Genomic DNA, 20574 nt, shown 5'->3' with positions numbered 1-20574 from the left:
ACTAAAGTTATAACACGTCTTCCTCTCGTCTGTCTTTTGCTCTGTCACCTTCTTGTCTGTAAACAAGTGAATAAACGCTGATGGAAAGCAGTGAATGATGCTGACATTTGGTATGAACTCACCCAGTTCACATTGAACTGAACCTCAACAACTGCCCATTCCAAGACCCACAAGCTGCTGAGTGAATGAATTAAACCTTTCTTGTGAAATCAGTAAAGAAGAATTTAGACAAGTCAACTACTGACAATTATTTATTGACAGCAAACCACAATGATCAGCACTTGTAGTGAAACATTGAGGATATAAATGTGTTTTATCTCTGTAAATACTTGTTAGTTGCAAAATTTACAAATGTACATTATATAACAGTGTAAATCTGACATTACAGAAAGTGCAAAATAGATCAGCTTCTATCAATATAAAATGTGTCTCTCTGAGTTGCCTCACGACATTTACTCTGTTCAGGTCAATCACTCAACCTGAACAAGTTGCTGAAAATATGAAAGTGTGAGGGAAAATCATCCCTGAAGTTCCCTTCGACTGTGAGAGCCATCACATTGTGGATACTGGATGGAAACGCTACTTGAGAAAGTCTCACTTGAAGAATCAGGATCCCAACCTGGTGGCTCCAGGATCCACTGCTCAATCTGTGGAAGCACATTCCCAGGAAAAATAGATCTCCATCATCAAAGAACTCAGTGTAAACAATGAGCTGTGATTCTGTGTGTCTGCTGTGATATGGAAGGATGGACGATGATGTCCATGTTCACACTAGAACAGGGGAATCCACTTATTCATCAATGAAGCTCTGGGAATGTCCTGCAGTGGAACACAGTAAACCCACGAGGTAAGGAATGGACAGAAACAGGGCAATCGGTTCAGGGTCAGGAGGGCAGTGAAATTAGTCTGACAGGTTTTAACAGTGTCTGGGAGGGTGAGACAGGGTCAGGAGGGCAGAGAAATTAGTGTGACAGGTTTTAATAGTGTCTGGGAGGGTGAGAGAGGATCCGGAGGGCAGTGAAATTAGTCTGATAGGTTTTAACGGTGTCTGGCATGGATTTGAACTCAGGGCCCGAGAGCATTAAGCTGGGTGTTTGGATTACTCGTGCTATGACAATTCCACTACGCCAACCTTTAGCTCCTGGAACATTCTGGAACAGTGACATCAGAAGCTGAGAAAATAAAAGAGAGCATGTGAGAAATGGGACAATGAGAGTGTGAGATATTCTCTATCCCTCACTGGGCCCAGGATAATCACCTCCCAGCATTAACTAAACTGACTCACACATGGGCCTGAATTTTACCTTCGTTGGGCCTGCACGATTGGCGGGCCCGAGAGCGGATGGGAACAATTAACGGGCAGCCAGCATGAAATGCACCCTCAGAATGGCTCAGCACTGCCGCTGGGAGCGGGAAGAGGGCGGGGTTGAAGTGAAGTCCCCTGGAATCATAGAAACTTTCAGCACAAAAGGAAACCATTCTGCCCATCTTCCCCTGCTGGCTCTTTGAAACAGCCATTATGCTTGGTCAATGCTGACGTCACCGTGGGTGCTGGTGAGCACTTCAACTGAGCTCCCTGAAGGCAGACAGATGGCTCAGGGAGCTGCAGACCTCCAAATAATAAAAGGAAACACTAAAATGCTGCAAAAACTGTCCCTGCAGCACAACCAAGCATCTGAAAGCAGACCTGATAAAAAATGCAGTCCCCAGATATTGCTATTTATTTTATACTCTAACGGTGATTCCATTCTGCCCTTGGATGAGGTTTCAGCAAAAATGTAAAGCCTGCCCGGCCATTTGGCCTGTACAGTTCGACGGGCTACGGAAAATCACTTACAATTGGGGCATTGATGATCTTAATTGCCCCTTTAATTGCCAGCGGGCGCTCTTCCGACTGCTGCACGTGCCTGCCAAGTAAATATCGCGCAAGTGCAACACTCTCCCAGCTTCATCTGGGGAGATTTTACACCCATTCGGGTCTGGTGCGTGTCTGCCCCCAGGACATAAAATTCTCTCCATGGTAAGTGAGCACAGAGGGAGTGGAGGGTGAGGGAGTTGAGGGTGAGGGAGTGGAGGGTAAGGGAGTGGAGGGTGAGGGAGTGGAGGGTGAGGGAGTGGAGGAACATTGTGAATCCCGCTGTGGAATTTGAGTAGAATGTTCCTATCTTCTCCAGTGTTGCCTTGGCTAAGAGGTGATCTCATTGAAACAGATAAAATTCTGAGAGGATTTGATGGGAAGATATTGAGAATCTCTTTCACCTGTCTGGAGAGTCTAGATCCAGGATTCCCAGTCTCAGGATAAGGGAACAGTCAGTTTGGGCTGAGATGGGGAAATGTCTTCACTCAGAGAGTTGTGAATCTTTGGAATTGTCTATCCAGAGGGTTGTGGGTGATCAGGTGATGAGTACATTCAGCACCGAGATCCATCGATTCTGCAGCACTGAGGGGATCAAGGGATCTGGGAATGAAATGGGAATGTGGAATTGTAACTCAGTTGAAGTGAAGTCCCCTAGAATAATAGAAACTTTCAGCATAAAAGGAAACCATTCTGCCCATCTTCCCCTGCTGGCTCTGTGAAACAACAATTATGCTTTATCCCAGATTCCCGCTTCTTGTCTTTATCCCTGTAAGTTCCTCATCTTCAAGTATCTGTTCAACCCCCTTTTAATATTATTTATGGGATCAGCTCCCACCACATTTTCAGGTGCAGCGTTCCAGATCCCAACAACTCCCAGAGTGAAAAACGTTTCTCCTCTTCTCCTCCCTGGATCACTGAGCGATGATCGTAAATCTATAACCTCTCGTTATCGATCACTCACCAGACAGAATCATTTTTCTCCATCTACGCTATCAAAACCTTTCATCATCTGGAAAATCTCTATTCAATGACCTCTTAACCTTCTCTGTTCCAAGGAAACAGTCTGAAGTTTTCCAAGGGAGGTTGGGAAGGTTTTAAACTAACTCGGCAGGGATATGGGAAGCAGGAGATGCCAAGGTGCACAGAATATTGGGAAAGATAGATCACACTAGAGCAGGGAATAGTAAGTTAATAGTTGGGGTTTGAATAAAAGAAATTAATGGAGTCTAAATCAGGGTTACAGTGCATGTGTGTGAATGTACAGAGTGTGATAAATAAGATTGGTGAGTTTCAGCTGCAGGTTACCATGGGGAATTGCGATGTTGTGCCGATATCAGAGTCCTGGCACAAAGAACTGCATGACTGGGCATTCAACATCCCTTGATACAAGGTGTTCAGGAAAGATAGGAAAGGATGAAAAGGAGGAGGGTGGTGCTATTGTTTAAGGGAAGTATTGTAGGGCTGGAGAATGAGGATGACCCAGAGGGGTCAAGGACAGAAGGTGTTAGGCTAGAGATAAGTAACAAAAAGGCTGCAGTTACATTGCTCTGTGTACGGTGTAGGACCACAAGCAATGGGAAGGATGTAGAGGAACAAATTTGCAAGAAATTAAAGAGCGGTCCAGAAAATATAATGTACTTGTAATGGGGAACTTTAATTATCCAAATATAGACTGGGATAGTATTAGTGTGACAGACAGAGAGGGTCGAATTCCTAGGGCAGAATTTTCTGCCTTTTGGGTGGGCCCGACCCAATCGCCGCCGGGCGTGGAGCAGATCGCCGCCAGCGAAGCGGGCCGCACCGCCATTTTACGTGGGCGGGGCAAGTAAGGCCCTCCCAGCGTGAACTCCGCTGGGAAGCTTGATGCGCTCCCTGTGTGGAGAGCCGGGGCGGAGGGGCAGAATTACTAATGTCAAGAGTGCGCTCTTTCACACATGCGCACGAAAGAGCGCACTCATCTCCCCGAGGCTAAGTGAAGCCTCAGGGAGATCGCTCCGACTTTTAAAACTATTAAAAACATAGAAAAGAAAAATCCCTTACATGTCCCCTCATGTGGCAATGTCACATGAGTTGGGACATGTTCGTGATTTACAGAACAACTTTATTACAATTTTTAAAACCCTGCATGAAACCTCCTCCCGCCGGTGGATGAGGTTTCATGTTTTTTCTATTTGCCGCCGGAGCTCCTGGACTGCCCGCTAACCTTAAGGTTGGAAGGGCAGCTCCTTAAATTGTATAAATGATCCTGGCAACGGCCTCAATTGGGCCCGGAGCTGATTTTGTTGCGCCCCCGCCTTCCTGAATATTTAAATGGGGTGAGATGATGTCGGAGGTTCCGCCCAACATCATCCCGCGTCATTTTACGCATCGGCGAGTGGGCACCACCCCCTGCTTGCCGACGGCAAAATTCTGCCCCTAAAGTGTGTTCTGGAAAATTTCCTCCAGGAGTCTATGTCCAGTCCAATTTGAATGGAGGCACTACTACACCTGGTTCTTGGGAATGAGTTGGGCCAAGTGGATCAAGTAGCAGACGGAAAGCATTTCAGGGAGAGTGGTCATTGTATCATAAGGTTTAGGCTGACGATGGGAAAACGGGAACGAATTGGAGTCAAAGGTTGGTTGGAAAAACAGCCAATAGTCAACGGACTACCTGCAAAGAAGAGACAGTTCAGGCACAGTCAAGGAGTATTCCCTCGAAAGGGAAAGGTAGAGCAAACAAACCCAGAGCTGCCTGGATGACAAAGGAGGTAGAAATTAAGATCGTGTGCTTGTGACAGGTGTCAGGCAGAAACTAACACTGAGAACCAGGCTGAATATAGAAGGCTCAAGGGAGAGGTGAAGAAGTAAAAAATAGAAGCAAAGAGTGAGTATGAAAAGAGACAGGCAGGTAATATAAAAGGGAATCCCAAAGTCTTATATTAGGCAGATAAATAGTAAAAGGATGACTAAAAGAAGGAGTAGGGATGATGAGGACCAAAAAGGGGTTTTAAACATGGAGGCAGAGAGAATATCTGAGGTATTAAATGAATATTTTGTGTCTGTCTTTACAAAGGAAGGAGGTGCCAAACAAGCCATGATAAAAGGGAATGCAATTTGGACACTAAAGAGGTTTAAAATTGAAAAGGAGGAGGCATCAGATAGGCTGTCTGCACTTGGAGTTGATAAGGCACCGGGACTGGATGAGATGCACCCAAGGATATTGTGAGAAGGGAGAGTGGAAATTGAGGAGGCACTAGCCATAATTTTTCATCTTCCATAGACTCAGGGGTGGTGCCAGAGGACTGGAGAATGGCAAATGTTCAAAAAAGGGTGTAAGGACCAGTCAGTTTAACTTCAATGGTGGAGAAACTTCTAGAAACAATAATTCAGGATAAAGTTAATAGTCATGTGTACAAATGGAGGTTAATTAAAGAAAGCTGGCATGGATTTCTTAAGGGAAAATCATGTTTAACTAACTTGCTGCAGTTTTTTGAACCGGTAACAAAGAGGATTGATGAGGACAGTGATGTTGATGTGGTGCACACGGAGTTCCAAAAGGCATTTGATACAGTTCCACATAACAAACTTGTGAGCAAGGTTATAGCTCATAGAATAAAATGGACAGGAGCAACATGGATATGGAATGAACTGAGTGACAGGAAACAGAGAGTTGTGGTTAATGGATGTTTTGCCGGCTGGAGGAAGGTTTGTCGGGGATTTTCCCAGGGGTCAGTGTTGGGGCCACTGCTTCTTCTGATCTACATTAATGACCAAGACCTTGGTGTACAAGACACAATTTCAAAGTTTGTGAATGATACAAAACTCAGCAGCATTGTGAACTCTGAGGAGGATAATGAAAAACTTCAAATGGATAACGAGAAGTTGGTGGAACGGACGGACAGGTGGAAGGTGAAGTTCAATGCAGAGAAATGTGAAATGATTCAATTTGGTAGAAAGAACATGGAGAGACAGTATAAAATAGCGGTACAGCTCTAAAGGGGTTGCAGGAGCAGAGGGACCTGGGTGTACATGTGCATTGAAGGAGGCAGAGCAGGCTGAGAGCGTGGTTAATACAGCATACGGCAGCCATAAGACATAGGTGCAGAAATTAGGCTATTCGGCCCATCGAGTCTGCTCCGCCATTCAATCATGGCTGATAAGTTCCTCAACCCAATTCTCCCGCCTTCTCCCCATATCCTTTGATCCCCTTACCAATCAAGAACCTATCTATCTCGGTCTTAAATACACTCAATGACCTGGCCTCCACAGCCTTCTGTGGCAATGAATTCCATAGATTCACCACTCTCTGGCTAAAGAAGTTTCTCCTCATTTCTGTTCTAAAAGGTCTTCCCTTTATTCTGTGGCTGTGCCCTCAGGTCCTAGTCTCTCCTACTAATGGAAACATCTTCCCCACGTCCACTCTATCCAGGCCTTTCAGTATTCTGTAAGTTTCAATCAGATCGCCCCTCATCCTTCTAATCTCCATCGCGTATAGACCCAGAGTCCTCAAATGTTCCTCATATGTTAAGCCTTTCATTCCTGGGATCGTTCTCGTGAACTTCCTCTGGACCCTCTCCAGGGCTAAAACATCCTTCCTGAGATACGGGGCCCAAAATTACTCACAATATTCTAAATGTGGTCTGACCAGAGCCTTATAAAGCCTCAGCAGCACATCGCTGCTTTTATATTCTAGTCCTCTCGATATAAATGCCAACATTGCATTTGCCTTCCTAACTACCGACTCAACCTGCAAGTTAACCTTAAAAGAATCCTGGACTGAGACTCCCAAGTCCCTTTGTGCTCCAGATTTCTGATTTCCTCCCCATTTAGAAAATAGTCTATGCCTCTATTCTTCCTACCAAAGTGCATGACCTCACACTTCCCCACATTGTATTCCATCTGCCACTTCTTTGCCCATTCTCCTAAGCTGTCTAAATCCTTCCGCAGCCTCCCCACCTCCTCAATACTACCTGTCTCTCCACATATCTTTGTATCATCTGAAAACTTAGCCAGGATGCCCTCAGTTCCTTCATCTAGATCATTAATGTATAAAGTGAAAAGTTGTGATCCCAATACTGACCCCGGCAGAACTCCACTAGTTACTGGCCACCATCCTGAGAAGGACCCCCTTATACCCACTTTCTGCCTCCTGCCAGACAGCCAATCTTCTATCCATGCTAGTACCTTGCCTCCAACACCATGGGCTTTTATCTTACTGAGCAGCCTTCTGTGCGGCACCTTGTCAAAGGCCTTCTGGAAGTCCAAGTAGATAACATCCATTGGCTCTCCTTTGTCTAACCTATCATTACCTCCTCAAAGAATTCTAACAGATTTGTCAGGCATGACATCCCCTTGATGAAACCATGCTGACTTTGCCCTATTTTACCATGCACTTCCAAGTATTCTGAAATCTGATCCTTAATAATGGACTCTAAAATCTTACCAGCGACGGAGGTCAGGCTAATCGGCCTGTAATTTCCCGTCTTTTGCCTCACTCCGTGGGCTTTATTAATAGGGACACAGAGTAAAAGGGCAAGGAGGTTAAGATGAACTTGTATAAGACACTAGTAAAACCTCAGCTGGAGTCTTGTGTACAGTTCTGGGCACCGCAATTTAGGAAGAATGTGAAGGCATTGGAGAGAGGGCAGAAAAGATCCACGAGAGTGGTTCCAGGATGAGAAACATCAGTTATGAAGATAGATTGGAGAGGTTATGAATGTTTTACTTAGAGAAAAGAAGGTTGAGAGGAGATTTAATTGAGGTCTTCAAAATCATGAGGGGTCTGGACAGAGTAGATATGGAGAAACTGTTCCTACTCGTGAAAGGATCCAGAAGGAGAGGGCACAGGTTTAAAGTAATTAGCGAAAGAAGGAAAAGTGAGATGAGGAAAAAACATTTCACACAGGGAGTGGTTAGGGTTTGGAATGCAATGCCTGAGAGTGTGGTGGAGGCAGGTTCAATTGAAGCATTCAAAAGGAAATTAGACTGTTATCTGAAAGGGAAGAATGTGCAAGGGTGTGGGGGAAAGACAGGAGAATGGCACAAAGTCATAATGCTCATTCGGAGAGCCGGTGCAGACACAATGGGCCAAATGGCCTCCTTCTGCACTGTAACAATTCTGTGATTCTGTGACTCAATGTCTCCTGTTGATATCGAGGATCAGCCATGATCTTATTGAATGGTGGATCATGTCTGAGGAGCCAAATGGCCAATTTCTGTTCCTATTTCTTATGTTCATCTCCCTGAGTCAGTGACTCCAGGTGTGGAAAGGGAGGGAGTGGGGAAGGAGGGAGTGGGGAAGGAGGGAGTGGGGAAGGAGGGAGTGGCGAAGGAGGGAGTAGAGAAGGAGGGAGTGGAGTAGGAGGGAGTGGAGAAGGAGGGAGTGGAGAAGGAGGGAGTGGAGAAGGAGGGAGTGAAGAAGGAGGGAGTGGAGAAGGAGGGAGTGGAGAAGGAGGGAGTGGAGGAGGGAGTGGATAGGGAGGGAGCGGATATGTTTCCATTCTGATCCCCAATTCTAGACTGACCCAGTCAACCTCGTGAATATAAGAAAGTCTCTGATAATTATTTCAATACTCGGTGCAATTAACGTTCATCAAGATTGTAAAATAATCCACAAACACAACAGAACAAGGGTCCATAACTTCCCTGTTGCTGTAAGATTATCAGAGGAACAGAGTGAAGTCTGGAAAAACAACTTCAAAGACCATTCACATCTTTCCAATTGTTTCTCCGTGGGATCGAGAATCTCCATGCAGAGAATTCCCAGGAAATTGTAACTGTACAACTTTCAATCCCTTTTATATCATTCCCAACAATCTGTCCCTCAGTCACTTACTCTGAGCTGTTGTGTAGGTCACACTTGGTGAATCTGCAGAAGCAAAATAAATGTCAGTTAGAATGGGGAATAATCCATTCTCAGAGAGTGAGAACACAACAAGTGTGAGGGAATGGAGATTGGGTAAGAAATACTCATTCCCACACTCCCCTCCATCCTTACACTTTATGGAGATCCTGTCGATCTCTCCCAATCCATCGATATTCAGTAGGTGAGGATGTGAGTGTGTGTGGTGGGTTTAATGATCAATATTAGACCTGGTCTGGCCTGATCACACAAAGGAAGGTCAGACAGGGAACAAGACGTGTTTATACGTGTGTATCTGTGTGTGGGAATTAAATCAGTTCCATTAAACACAGTGTCCTGTACTCCCAGTACTGGAGATTCCCTCACACTCACTCTATCCCCTCAGTTCTACATTCCCTCTCTCTCTCACTCTCCCCTCTCAGTGTCCTGTACTCCCAGTACTGGAGATTCCCTCACACTCACTCTATCCCCTCAGTTCTACATTCCCTCTCTCTCTCACTCTCCCCTCTCAGTGTCCTGTACTCCCAGTACTGGAGATTCCCCCACACTCACTCTGTCCCCTCAGTTCCACATTCCCCTCTCTCTCACTCTCCCCTCTCAGTGTCCTGTACTCCCAGTACTGGAGATTCCCCCACACTCACTCTGTCCCCTCAGTTCCACATTTCCCTCTCTCTCACTCTCCCCTCTCAGTGTCCTGTACTCCCAGTACTGGAGATTCCCTCACACTCACTCTGTCCCCTCAGTTCTACATTCCCCTCACTTGGATTCTTACCTCTCTGTTGCCTTTTCCAAATGAACATTCCAATTATCCCGAACATAAAAATTCCAGCGATCACTAATCCTGTTACAATTCCAAGATACAGAAGATCTCCACTGTTTTCCTGGATTTCTGAAACACATTTGTATAATATCAGGATTGTCTCTCTGTTCCCGGATCCATTTCCAGGTCTGACCAGGGACATTGGCAGGATGTGATAAGTTGTATTCCCCAGGGATCTGTACTGGGGCTTCAGCTTTTCACCATCTATATTCATGGCTTGGATGCAGGAACAGAGAGTTGTTGATCCAAGTTTACAGATGACACTAAGTTAGGAGACAGAGTGAAGGGACATTGTCAGATTAAATGAGTGAATTCCATCTGCCACAGTTTTCCCTAATGTGAGTAAGTGTGGGAACCTCCACATTAAATCTGGGAAAGGCAAATTGGAATATTTTCATCATTTTGAGATTCTAAGAGCTGTAAAAAATCAGAGATGTGGATGGCCATGTACACAAATCACTAAAAGCGCATTCACGGTTATAAAAAATCAGTCAGAAAGGCTAATGGGCTGTTGTCCTTTATCTCAAGGGGGTTTGAACACAAAGTGAGGAAATGATGCTTCAGTTGTACAGAGCTTTGGTCAGACTCCATCTGGAGAATGACATTCAGTTCTGGACACCAAACCTCACATCAGATATACTGGCCTTGGAGGGGGAACAGTGTAGATTCAGCAGAATGATCCCACAGCTCAGAGGGTTCAGTTATGAGGACTGCTTCTATAAAGCTGACATGTATTTCCTTGTGTTTAACAGGGTGAAGGATGGAGATGTTTAAAATGATAAAGGGAGTCGATAGGGTTGACAGAGAGAAACTATTGTCTGTAGTGATGGAATCCGGAACAATTTGAGGCCACTCAGGAGTGAAATCAGGAAGCGATTCATCACAAGCGATTCATAAAAAGGGCAGTGGACATCTGGAACTCTCTCCAGCAAGCGGCTGTGGGAGCCGGGAGTCAACACACAGGCATGCACGCACGCGCACACACACACACACACACACAGACACACACACACACACTCTACAGTTCCTTACCCCACTGATAGAGCTTGCTCTCTGCCAGGCTGCTGTGTTCAATTTGACAGGAGTATTGACCCTCATCCCCAGCATTTATTTCAATCTCTTTCTGGATCTGATGGGTCCCATCGTGGTTGGGTCGAACCCCCGAGGATAGTGTCTCAGACATTACCTCTCCATCCCTTAGCCAGCTCACCTCGATGTCTACAGGATAAAACCCAGTAACCAGGCAGGAGAGAGTGAGCGGCTTGTACTGACTATTGGGCTCACTTCTGGAGATGAACACTTCAGGCTGAACTGTAATGGGAAAGGGTGAAAACACAAACAATAGACAGACACTGAATGGAATGGGAGAACGCTTTCATAGACCAGTGAAGTTAGAACAGAACATGGGATTAAAATTGATATAAATACCCTTCCTTTCAAAATATTCCTTTCCAGCTTGCAAAAATAGCCGTAAATTTCTCACAAATCCTTGTTCCATATCCTCTTTCCAAAGTTGATTCCAAGATTCATCCGAATCCCATTTCTCTTTTGTCTTCACTGCAATGTGATTGGTTGCAACCCATCTCATTCTGTCTGGTTCTAAACTAATATAATCCTTTCCATCAAATCCAAACCGCATCGATCTCTTAATGGAGCCGTCTTCAGTGATCTCAACAATTGTTATCCATTGGAAAATGTGGATTCCTGTCAGTGGCAAAACAGGGGTCAGTAATCATTAGTGACTGAAAAACAGCAATAAATCAGGGGGGAAAGGAGATCTAATGTCAGATAGAAATGGGGGATTATAGTCACAGTCTATTCAGAGGGGAAAGGGGATCTAGTATCAGATAGAAATGGGGGATTAGAGTCACAGCCTAATCAGAGGGGAAAGGAGATCTAGTATCAGATAGAAATGGTGGATTAGAGTCACAGGCTGATCAGAGGGGAAAGGGGATCTGGTATCAGATAGAAATGGAGGATAGAATCACAGGCTGATCAGAGGGGAAAGGGGATCTAGTATCAGATCGAAATGGGGGATTAGAGTCTCAGTCTGATCAGACGGGAAAGGGGATCTAGTATCAGATCGAAATGGGGTTTGGAGTCACAGGATGATCAGAGGGGAAAGGGGATCAAGTATCAAATAGAAATGGGAGATTACAGTCAGTCTGATCAGAGGGGAAAGGTGATCTAATATCAGATAGAAATGGGGGATTAGAGCCACAATCTGATCAGAGGGGAAAGGGGATCTAGTATCAGGTAGAGATGGCGGAATTAGAGTCACAGTCTGATCAGAGGGGAAAGGGGATCTTGTATCATATAGTAATGGACAGAGTGGAGTGACCCAGGGGTCAGTGCTGGGAGATAAACTAAGTGGAGTGACCCAGGGGTCAGTGCTGGGGGATGGGCTGAGTGGAGTGACCCAGGGGTCAGTGCTGGGAGATGGACTGCGTGGAGTGACCCAGGGGTCAGTTCTGGGAGATGGGCTGAGTGGACTGTTCGTGATAGTCCAGTTATAGTGTAAGTTGACATGGTGAATGCGCCATTGTTTGAGCAGGAACATCGAGGCCTCCTCCCTACACACACGTGCTCAGTAGTGTTAACATCTGTGGATTGTTCTCCTTACAATCTCCATCCATGAGTGACTGCCTCTGTCCTTGATAATCTCCACTTCCTTACCTCACAGGGGTATTGATTACAGAGATTCCCATTCTCCTTCACACTGCCTCCTGGGTTCACACTGTCCATTCTGGAATACTGGAGAATATCAAGCTCACCCCCATTTATATGAAGAGACATTGAGACACAGCAAGAGGACAGGAATTCCCCAACAAGCTGCCCTTTCCTGGATGATCTCAACCATCTCACCATATTCTCAACTTGTTCAATCACAAACCCATCTCCTTATCTTCATCAATGTAAACACAACTTTGTAAATATCTCAATCAGAATAGGGAGAAGGGACTGAATAACTCTCTATGGGCCCCAGATTCATGGTGTCCCACACGCTGTACACCCCAGTGTCACAGTCTGCAGTATAACTGAAGCTGGGCACCTGAATGGCTCCCATCAATAGGAAAAGAACAAAATATGACTTTGATTGATGCAACAATTTCCTGGACCACAGGATATCTCAAAGTGTCTGTCAGCTAATTCCCTGTCGTCACTGATATAAAGTAGGAATTGGGACAGTGAACATGCACACAGAGAGCTCTTTCAAGCAGCAATATTGGAATGTGCGGATGTTTTTGGGATGTTGGTTTAGGGATAAATATGGACCAGGACATCATCATCTCTTCTTTGAAATAGTGCTCCATGTAGCTAATAGGGCAGACCAGGACTGGGTTTAGCATCTCATTGGAAAGACAGTAGCTCCAACAATGCAGCACTCTCTCAGCTCTGAACTGATGTGTTTGTTTTTTCTGTCCTCGAGTGGGACTTGAACATACAACATTCTGACTTAGAACGAAGAGTGATGCCAACTGTGTCACACCTGACACACAAGCCAGTCAGTGGGAGATTCTGCATCACTAGGGGAGCACTTAGTGAACAGTGTGTTATTCCCGAGGTTATAACTGGAGCTGTGCACCATTTCTGCTCTCCCTCTTTGTCCATTTTCCACACGTTTGTAATTAAAATTGTAAATGCCAGAGGTGTGCGTAGGAAACACGTGCAGTTCAGCAGCAAGGGGAGCTTTTCATGGGTGAACCAACACCACCAGCTGGAAGTTCCCTTCAAGCCACTCACCATCCTGACTTGGGAATATATCGCCATTCCTTCACTGTCACTGGGCAAAATCCTGGAACTTCCTCCCTAACAGCACTGTGGGTGTACCTACACTACATGGACTGCAGCGGTTCAAGAAGGCAGCTCACCACCACCTTCTCAAGGGAAATTAGGGATGGCCAATAAATGCTGGCCCAGCCAGTGAAGCCCACATCCCATGAATAAATAGGGAGAAACCTGCCATTAGTTGACAATGCTGCATCCGCAGGCTGGCTCGAGAAGAGCCCAAACCCCACGATGGACACAGGTTTGGACAGTACTGACACCACCTTTCAGGCCCCTCATTTCCTTACCTTCATCGACTGTCCCAATACCACCCCCCACCACAGCCAGGATGTCAGGCCATTCCCATGTCATCCGCCATGCTCCAACCCCAGCCCACACCCACTGCACCCCTCCACCCGCCCCCGCCTTCACCCCCGACCTTACCGGATGTCTGGTTTGTGCTCTTCATCATTGCCTTCAGATTCTCCTTTGCTATGTCCGATTTTCTATTCCCTACATCTGTGAGATATTCCCAATATTCTACGTTGAAAAAGTCTGCCATGAACTGCTGTCTGGGGATCATCCGATTGCTGTTAGAGTCATGATAATTCAGTTGAACTCCCTTGACAACCGCAATGTTAGAAACCTCGGGAAAATCCTGAATGCCGGAGGTTGCCGTGAATATGACAGTCAGTGAGTTAGTGTCTGTAAAACAAACAATTAAATGCTCATGTTAATAAACACGTACAGAACCTAGCACCTGATCAAAGTGAGGCCCACCCATATAGTGACAATCTCTAATAATCAACCACTTTCTCACAACTTCATTGTCGTTCCTTATAATTCTCTGCATGGGATCTGGGCTTCGCTGCCTAGACCAGCATTTATTGCCCATCCCTAATTGCCCTTGATAAGGTGGTGCTGAGCTGCCTTCTTCAACCGCTGCAATCCATGTGGTGTATGTACACCCACAGTGCAGTTAGGAAGGGAGTCCCAGGATTTTGACCCAGTGACAGTGAAGGAACTGCAATATATTTCCAAGTCACAGTGGCAAATTCCTTTGAGAGTGTTAGGGGGAATACAGTAAGAATTTATTGAAAGGGAATTACTTAAAAACCCCGCCAGTCAGTGCCATCAAGTACATTAACAGTTAAAGGTTACCAGATGAACTTTGCACTCCCTTAGGGCCTGCAATCACCAAAAAGACCCTGGGAACTAGACTGGAGACAGAGAAAAAAACAAGATAGATTAAGCATGCTCTTCAACGGATAAGGACAGATGGTCCCAGCTTAGATAGGGGGAGAAGGCTCTGCCTGGGTGAAAGGGGGGTATATGTGCCTAGAAATGTGAACCTATATGCTGACAAGATTGGAATCTGAACAATGTTCTTGCATGTGATCAGTGGTGTAAAAATAAGTTGTATACTTGTAATTTGGTAGAGTGCTATCTCAAGCTGCTTTGAGGTTGTTCTCTCCTTGCAATTGCTCGAATAAACGATCATGACCTGTACCTGAGCCTCCTGTGGTTTGTTTGTCAAAGATACGCCAACAAGAGGAACTGGCAGGTGGTCATGTTCCCATCTGTTACCCTCGCCCTTCCATGTGGTAGAGATTTTGGAATGTGCTGTCGAAGGTGCCTTGGTGAATACCCGCAGGGCATCTTGTAGATGGTACACACTGTTGCTACTGTGCATCAGTGAGTGTTGTGTGGATGTGGTGCCAATCAAGTGTCTGCTTTTTCCTGGATGGTGTCAAGCTTCTTGAGTGTTGTGGGAGCTGCACTCATACAGGCAAGTTGAGAGTATTCCATCACACTCCTGACTTCTGTTTTGTAGATGGTGGACAGGCTTTGGGGAGTCAGGAGGTGAGTTACTCGCCACAGAATTCATAGCCTCTGACCTGCTCTTGTCGTCACAGTATTTATATGGTTAGTCCAGTTCAGTTTCTGGTCAATGATGACCCCCAGGGTGTTGGTAGTGGGGGATTCAGTGATAGTAATCCCATTGAATGTCAAGGGCTGATGGTTAGATTCTCTGTTGTTGGAGATGGTCATTGACTGGCACATGTGTGACATGAATGTTACTTGCCACTTGTCAGCTCAAGCCTGGAGACTGTCCAGGTCTTGCTGCATTTGGACATAGACTGCTTCAGTATCTGAGGAGTCACATTGTGCAATCATCAGTGAACATCCCCACTTCTGATCTTATGATGGGAGGAAGGTCATTCATGAAGCAGCTGAAGATGGTTGGGCCGAGGAGACTATGTTCACTCTGTCTATCACTAACCTGGAACAGTAATCTGGGACACATCGGGTCTATCACGAACCTGGAACAGTAATCTGGGACACACCCAGTCTATCACTAGCCTGGAACAGTAACCTGGGACACACCGGGTCTATCACTAACCTGGAACAGTAACTTGGGACACATCCGGTCTATCACTAACCTGGAACTGTAATCTGGGACACACCTGGTCTATCACTAACCTGGAACAGTAACCTGGGACACACACGGTCTATCACTAATCTGGAACAGTAACCTGGGACACACCCGGTCTATCACTAACCTGGAACAGTAACCTGGGACACACCTGGCCCATCACTAACCTGGACCAGTAACCTGGGACACACACGGCCTTGGTGAATACCCGCAGGGCATCTTGTAGATGGTACACACTGTTGCTACTGTGCATCAGTGAGTGTTGTGTGGATGTGGTGCCAATCAAGTGTCTGCTTTTTCCTGGATGGTGTCAAGCTTCTTGAGTGTTGTGGGAGCTGCACTCATACAGGCAAGTTGAGAGTATTCCATCACACTCCTGACTTCTGTTTTGTAGATGGTGGACAGGCTTTGGGGAGTCAGGAGGTGAGTTACTCGCCACAGAATTCATAGCCTCTGACCTGCTCTTGTCGTCACAGTATTTATATGGTTAGTCCAGTTCAGTTTCTGGTCAATGATGACCCCCAGGGTGTTGGTAGTGGGGGATTCAGTGATAGTAATCCCATTGAATGTCAAGGGCTGATGGTAAGATTCTCTGTTGTTGGAGATGGTCATTGACTGGCACATGTGTGACATGAATGTTACTTGCCACTTATTAGCTCAAGCCTGGAGATTGTCCAGGTCTTGCTGCATTTGGACATAGACTGCTTCAGTATCTGAGGAGTCACGAATGGTGCTGAACATTGTGCAATCATCAGTGAACATCCCCACTTCTGATCTTATGATGGGAGGAAGGTCATTCATGAAGCAGCTGAAGATGGTTGGGCCAAGGAGACTATGTTCACTCTGTCTATCACTAACCTGGAACAGTAATCTGGGACACACCGGGTCTATCACGAACCTGGAACAGTAATCTGGGACACACCCAGTCTATCACTAGCCTGGAACAGTAACCTGGGACACACTGGGTCTATTACTAACATGGAACAGTAACCTGGGACACATCCGGTCTATCACTAACCTGGAACTGTAATCTGAGACACACCTGGTCTATCACTAACCTGGAACAGTAACCTGGGACACACACGGTCTATCATTAATCTGGAACAGTAACCTGGGACACACCCGGTCTATCACTAACCTGGAACAGTAACCTGGGACACACCTGGCCTATCACTAACCTGGACCAGTAACCTGGGACACACACGGCTGAGACCATAAGACATAGGAGCAGAAATTAGGCCATTCGGCCCATCGAATCTGCTTCGCCATTCAACCATGGCTGATAAGTTTCTCAACCCCATTCTCCCGCCTTCTCCCCGTAACCTTTGATCCCCTTACCAATCAAGAAACTATCTATCTCGGTCTTAAATACACTCAATGACCTGGCCTCCACAGCCTTCTGTGGCAATGAATTCCATAGATTCACCACTCTCTGGCTGAAGAAGTTTCTCCTCATTTCTGTTCTAAAAGGTCTTCCCTTTATTCTGAGGCTATGCCCTCAGGTCCTAGTCTCTCCTACTAATGGAAACATCTTCCCCACGTCCACTCTATCCAGGCCTTTCAGTATTCTGTAAGTTTCAATCAGATCGCCCCTCATCCTTCTAATCTCCATCGCGTATAGACCCAGAGTCCTCAAATGTTCCTCATATGTTAAGCCTTTCATTCCGGAGATCGTTCTCGTGAACCTCCTCTGGACCCTCTCCAGGGCCAGAACATCCTTCCTGAGATACGGGGCCCAAAACTGCTCACAATATTCTAAATGTGGTCTGACCAGAGCCTTATAAAGCCTCAGCAGCACATCCCTGCTTTTATATTCTAGTCCTCTCGAAATAAATGCCAACATTGCATTTGCCTTCCTAAGTAAGGCAAGTTAACCTTAAGAGATTCCTGGACTAGGACTCCCAAGTCCCTTTGCACTCCAGATTTCTGAATTCTCTCCCCATTTAGAAAATAGTCTATGCCTCTATTCTTCCTAACAAAGTGCATGATCTCATACTTCCCCACGTTGTATTCTATCTGCCACTTCTTTGCCCATGCTCCTAACCTGTCTAAATCTTTCTGCAGCCTCCCCACCTCCCCAATACTACCTGTCCCTCCACCTATCTTTGTATCATCTGCAAACTTAGCCAGGATGCTCTCAGTTCCTTCATCTAGATCATTAATGTATAAAGTGAAAAGTTGTGGTCCCAACACTGACCCCTGCAGAACTCCACTAGTCACCGGCCGCCATCCGGAGAAGGACCCCCTTATCCCCACTCTCTGCCTCCTGCCAGACAGCCAATCTTCTATCCATGCTAGTACCTTGCCTCTAACACCATGGGCTCTTATCTTACTGAGCAGCCTTCTGTGCAGCACCTTGTCAAAGGCCTTCTGGAAGTCCAAGTAGAAAACATCCATTGGCTCTCCTTTGTCTAACCTATTCGTTACCTCCTCAAAGAATTCTAAGATTTGTCAGGCATGACCTCCCCTTGATGAAACCATGCTGACTTTGCCCTATTTTACCATGCACTTCCAAGTATTCTGAAATCTCACCCTTAATAATGGACTCTAAAATCTTACCAACGACCGAGGTCAGGCTAATCGGCCTGTAATTTCCCGTCTTTTGCCTCACTCCCTTCTTAAACAGGGGGGTTACCTTAGCGATTTTCCAGTCCTCTGGGACCCTCCCTGACTCCAGTGATTCCTGAAAGATTACCCCTAACGCCTCCACTATCTCTTCAGCTATCTCCTTCAGAACTCTGGGGTGTAATCCATCTGGTCCAGGTGATTTATCCACCTTCAGACCTTTCAGTTTTCCTGGCACCTTCTCCTTGGTAATGGCCACCATACTCACCTCTGCCCCCGACTCTCTTGAACTTTGGGGATGTTACTCGTGTCTTCCACCGTGAAGACTGACGCAAAGTACCTATTCAGTTCCTCCGCCATTTCTTTGCTCCCCACTACTACTTCTCCAGCGTCATTTTCCAGTGGCCCAATGTCCACTTTTGTCTCTCTCTTACCCTTTATATATCTAAAAGAGCTCTTGCAATCTTCTTTTATATTACTGGCTAGTTTACCCTCATATTTAATCTTCTCGCTCCTTATTTCTTTTTTAGTTGTCCTCTGTTGGTCTTTGTAGGCTTCCCAATCCCCTGATTTCCCACTGCTCTTCGTCAAATTGTATGCTTTCTCTTTAGATTTCATGCTGTCCCTGACTTCCCTTGTCAGCCATGGTTGCCTCGTCCTCCCTTTAGTGTGCTTCTTCTTCCTCGGGATGAATTTTTGCTGTGTCTCCCAAATTACTCCCAGAAACTCCTGCCATTGCTGTTCCACTGTCTTTCTTGCTAGGCTCATCTCCCAGTCAATTCTAGCCAGCTCCTCCCTCATGCTTCTGTAGTTGTCTATCACTAACCTGGAACAGTAACCTGGGAAACACCGGCTCTATCACTAACCTGGAACAGTAACCTGGGAAACACCGGCTCTATCGCTAACCTGGAACAGTAACCTGGGACACAACTGGTCTATCACTAACCTGGAACAGTAACCTGGGACACACCCGGTCTGACTGAGGCTAGGGTAGCTTAAACATGGGTTATCCTTCTCCTCTCTGTTGTGTTTTGAAGAGTTTAGACCAGGAGTGATGAAACTCTTTTAATTCTCCCAATCGATGTGAAAATTAAAATAGTCAATTTGTACCATTTTCCATTTGCTCCAAGCTTCTCTGCTCTCGGTGTTTCTACATCCTGCTGTCAGGAGAGCTGGACACAAATCCCATCAGAGTCTTACAGACTGTGCTGACTTCAATGGTGTAAAATATCAGGCTGGCTGTATAACAGGCGGCTGATCAAACATCACCCATTTCAAACTCTCACCAAAAGATTCCAATTAACCCCAGAGAGAGAGAGAGAGAGTGAGAGTGAGAATGGAGGGCTGAATTCTGTACTTACCGGGAGAGACCCAGGAAATACACAGGGAGATGGAGAAAAGGATCAGCAACATTCTGGGAATCCACTGTCCCTGTTCCAATCAGGGACTGGGAATGAAACACTCTGAGGGAGAAACTAATACTATTCATAGACTGGGGAAAAACAACAAAAATAACAAGTTTATCGAGGATCCATTTTACTGTTTAACTTGCACTTTGATAATTTCCTGATTATAGAACTAAAGGGTGAATGATTGGTTAGTTTCAGAAAAATACCCAATTAAATGGATAAACAGTCACTAGTCACCAGTTACCAGGAAGATCAAACTGAGACAGGTTAAGATGTTGGCAGAGAACAACAACTTATATTTATATAGCACCTTTCACCTAATGAAATATCCACAAGACGCTTCAGGGGAACATTATAAAACAAAGGATGACCCTGAGCCACACAGGTCAATGCCCACGAGCTTTCTCAGGGAAGCAGCTTTTAAGGAATGTTTTACAGAGAGACTGAGAGGTGGAGGGAGGGAATTCCAGATCTAAGGGCCAAGGCTGCTGAAGGCACAGCCCCCATTGTGGGTGATTATAATTCCTGATGCTCACAGTGTCAGCATTAGAGGAGCACAGATATCTCACAGGGATGTGGGGCTGGAGGAGATTACAGAAATAGGGAGGGGCAAGGCTGTGGACAGATTGGAATTTCAAAATTGAGGTGTTGCTTGACTGGGAACCAATGGAGGTCAAAGAGCACAGGGGTAATTGAGGAACAGGACTTGGGTCGAGTGCAGAGAGCTCAGTATGGGGGTTCATGGAGTGAATCCTGTAGACAGAGCTCAGTGTGTGGGTTCTGTACTTACCGGGAGAGACCCAGGAAATACACAGGGAGATGGAGAAAAGGATCAGCAACATTCTGGGAATCCACAGTCTCTGTTCCAATCAGAGA

General features: G+C 45.9%; 1 protein-coding gene across 4 annotated transcripts; it reads right to left on the bottom strand.

Annotated features, from left to right (window-relative positions):
* Positions 1-238: 238 nt before the first annotated feature.
* Positions 239-19876, bottom strand: LOC144695820 (class I histocompatibility antigen, F10 alpha chain-like). 4 transcript variants are annotated; one of them, XM_078566834.1, is made up of 8 exons: positions 19651-19876; positions 13732-13992; positions 10948-11223; positions 10552-10830; positions 9472-9588; positions 8673-8705; positions 1133-1172; positions 239-819 (listed from the first exon to the last, which is right to left on the bottom strand). In XM_078566834.1, the coding sequence occupies exons 1-7, from the start codon at positions 19700-19702 to the stop codon at positions 1135-1137; spliced, it is 1056 nt and encodes a 351-aa protein (XP_078422960.1). In that variant the 5' UTR covers positions 19703-19876; the 3' UTR covers positions 239-819; positions 1133-1134. The 4 variants fall into 4 exon arrangements, with proteins under 4 accessions (XP_078422960.1, XP_078422959.1, XP_078422961.1 ...); XM_078566833.1 differs by having other exon boundaries at positions 239-1172; XM_078566835.1 differs by lacking the exon at positions 1133-1172.
* Between the last annotated feature and the right edge of the window lie 698 nt (positions 19877-20574).

Source organism: Cetorhinus maximus, chromosome 21, assembly GCF_964194155.1.
Source record: "Cetorhinus maximus chromosome 21, sCetMax3.hap1.1, whole genome shotgun sequence".
Taxonomy (NCBI): domain Eukaryota; kingdom Metazoa; phylum Chordata; class Chondrichthyes; order Lamniformes; family Cetorhinidae; genus Cetorhinus; species Cetorhinus maximus.
The sequence above is the reverse complement of the archived record's forward strand: the minus strand, read 5'-3'. Positions and strand labels throughout refer to the sequence as shown.

Excerpts from the sequence above, each read along its gene's own strand:
- LOC144695820 (XM_078566833.1), bottom strand. The coding sequence starts at position 19,702 with ATGTTGCTGATCCTTTTCTCCATCTCCCTGTGTATTTCCTGGGTCTCT. Across the intron at positions 11,224-13,731 it reads GAGCACAAACCAGACATCCG|GAATCCACATTTTCCAATGG; the intron begins GTAAGGTCGGGG and ends TGCCACTGACAG. Across the intron at positions 9,589-10,551 it reads GAGCAAGCTCTATCAGTGGG|AAATCCAGGAAAACAGTGGA; the intron begins GTAAGGAACTGT and ends AATGTGTTTCAG.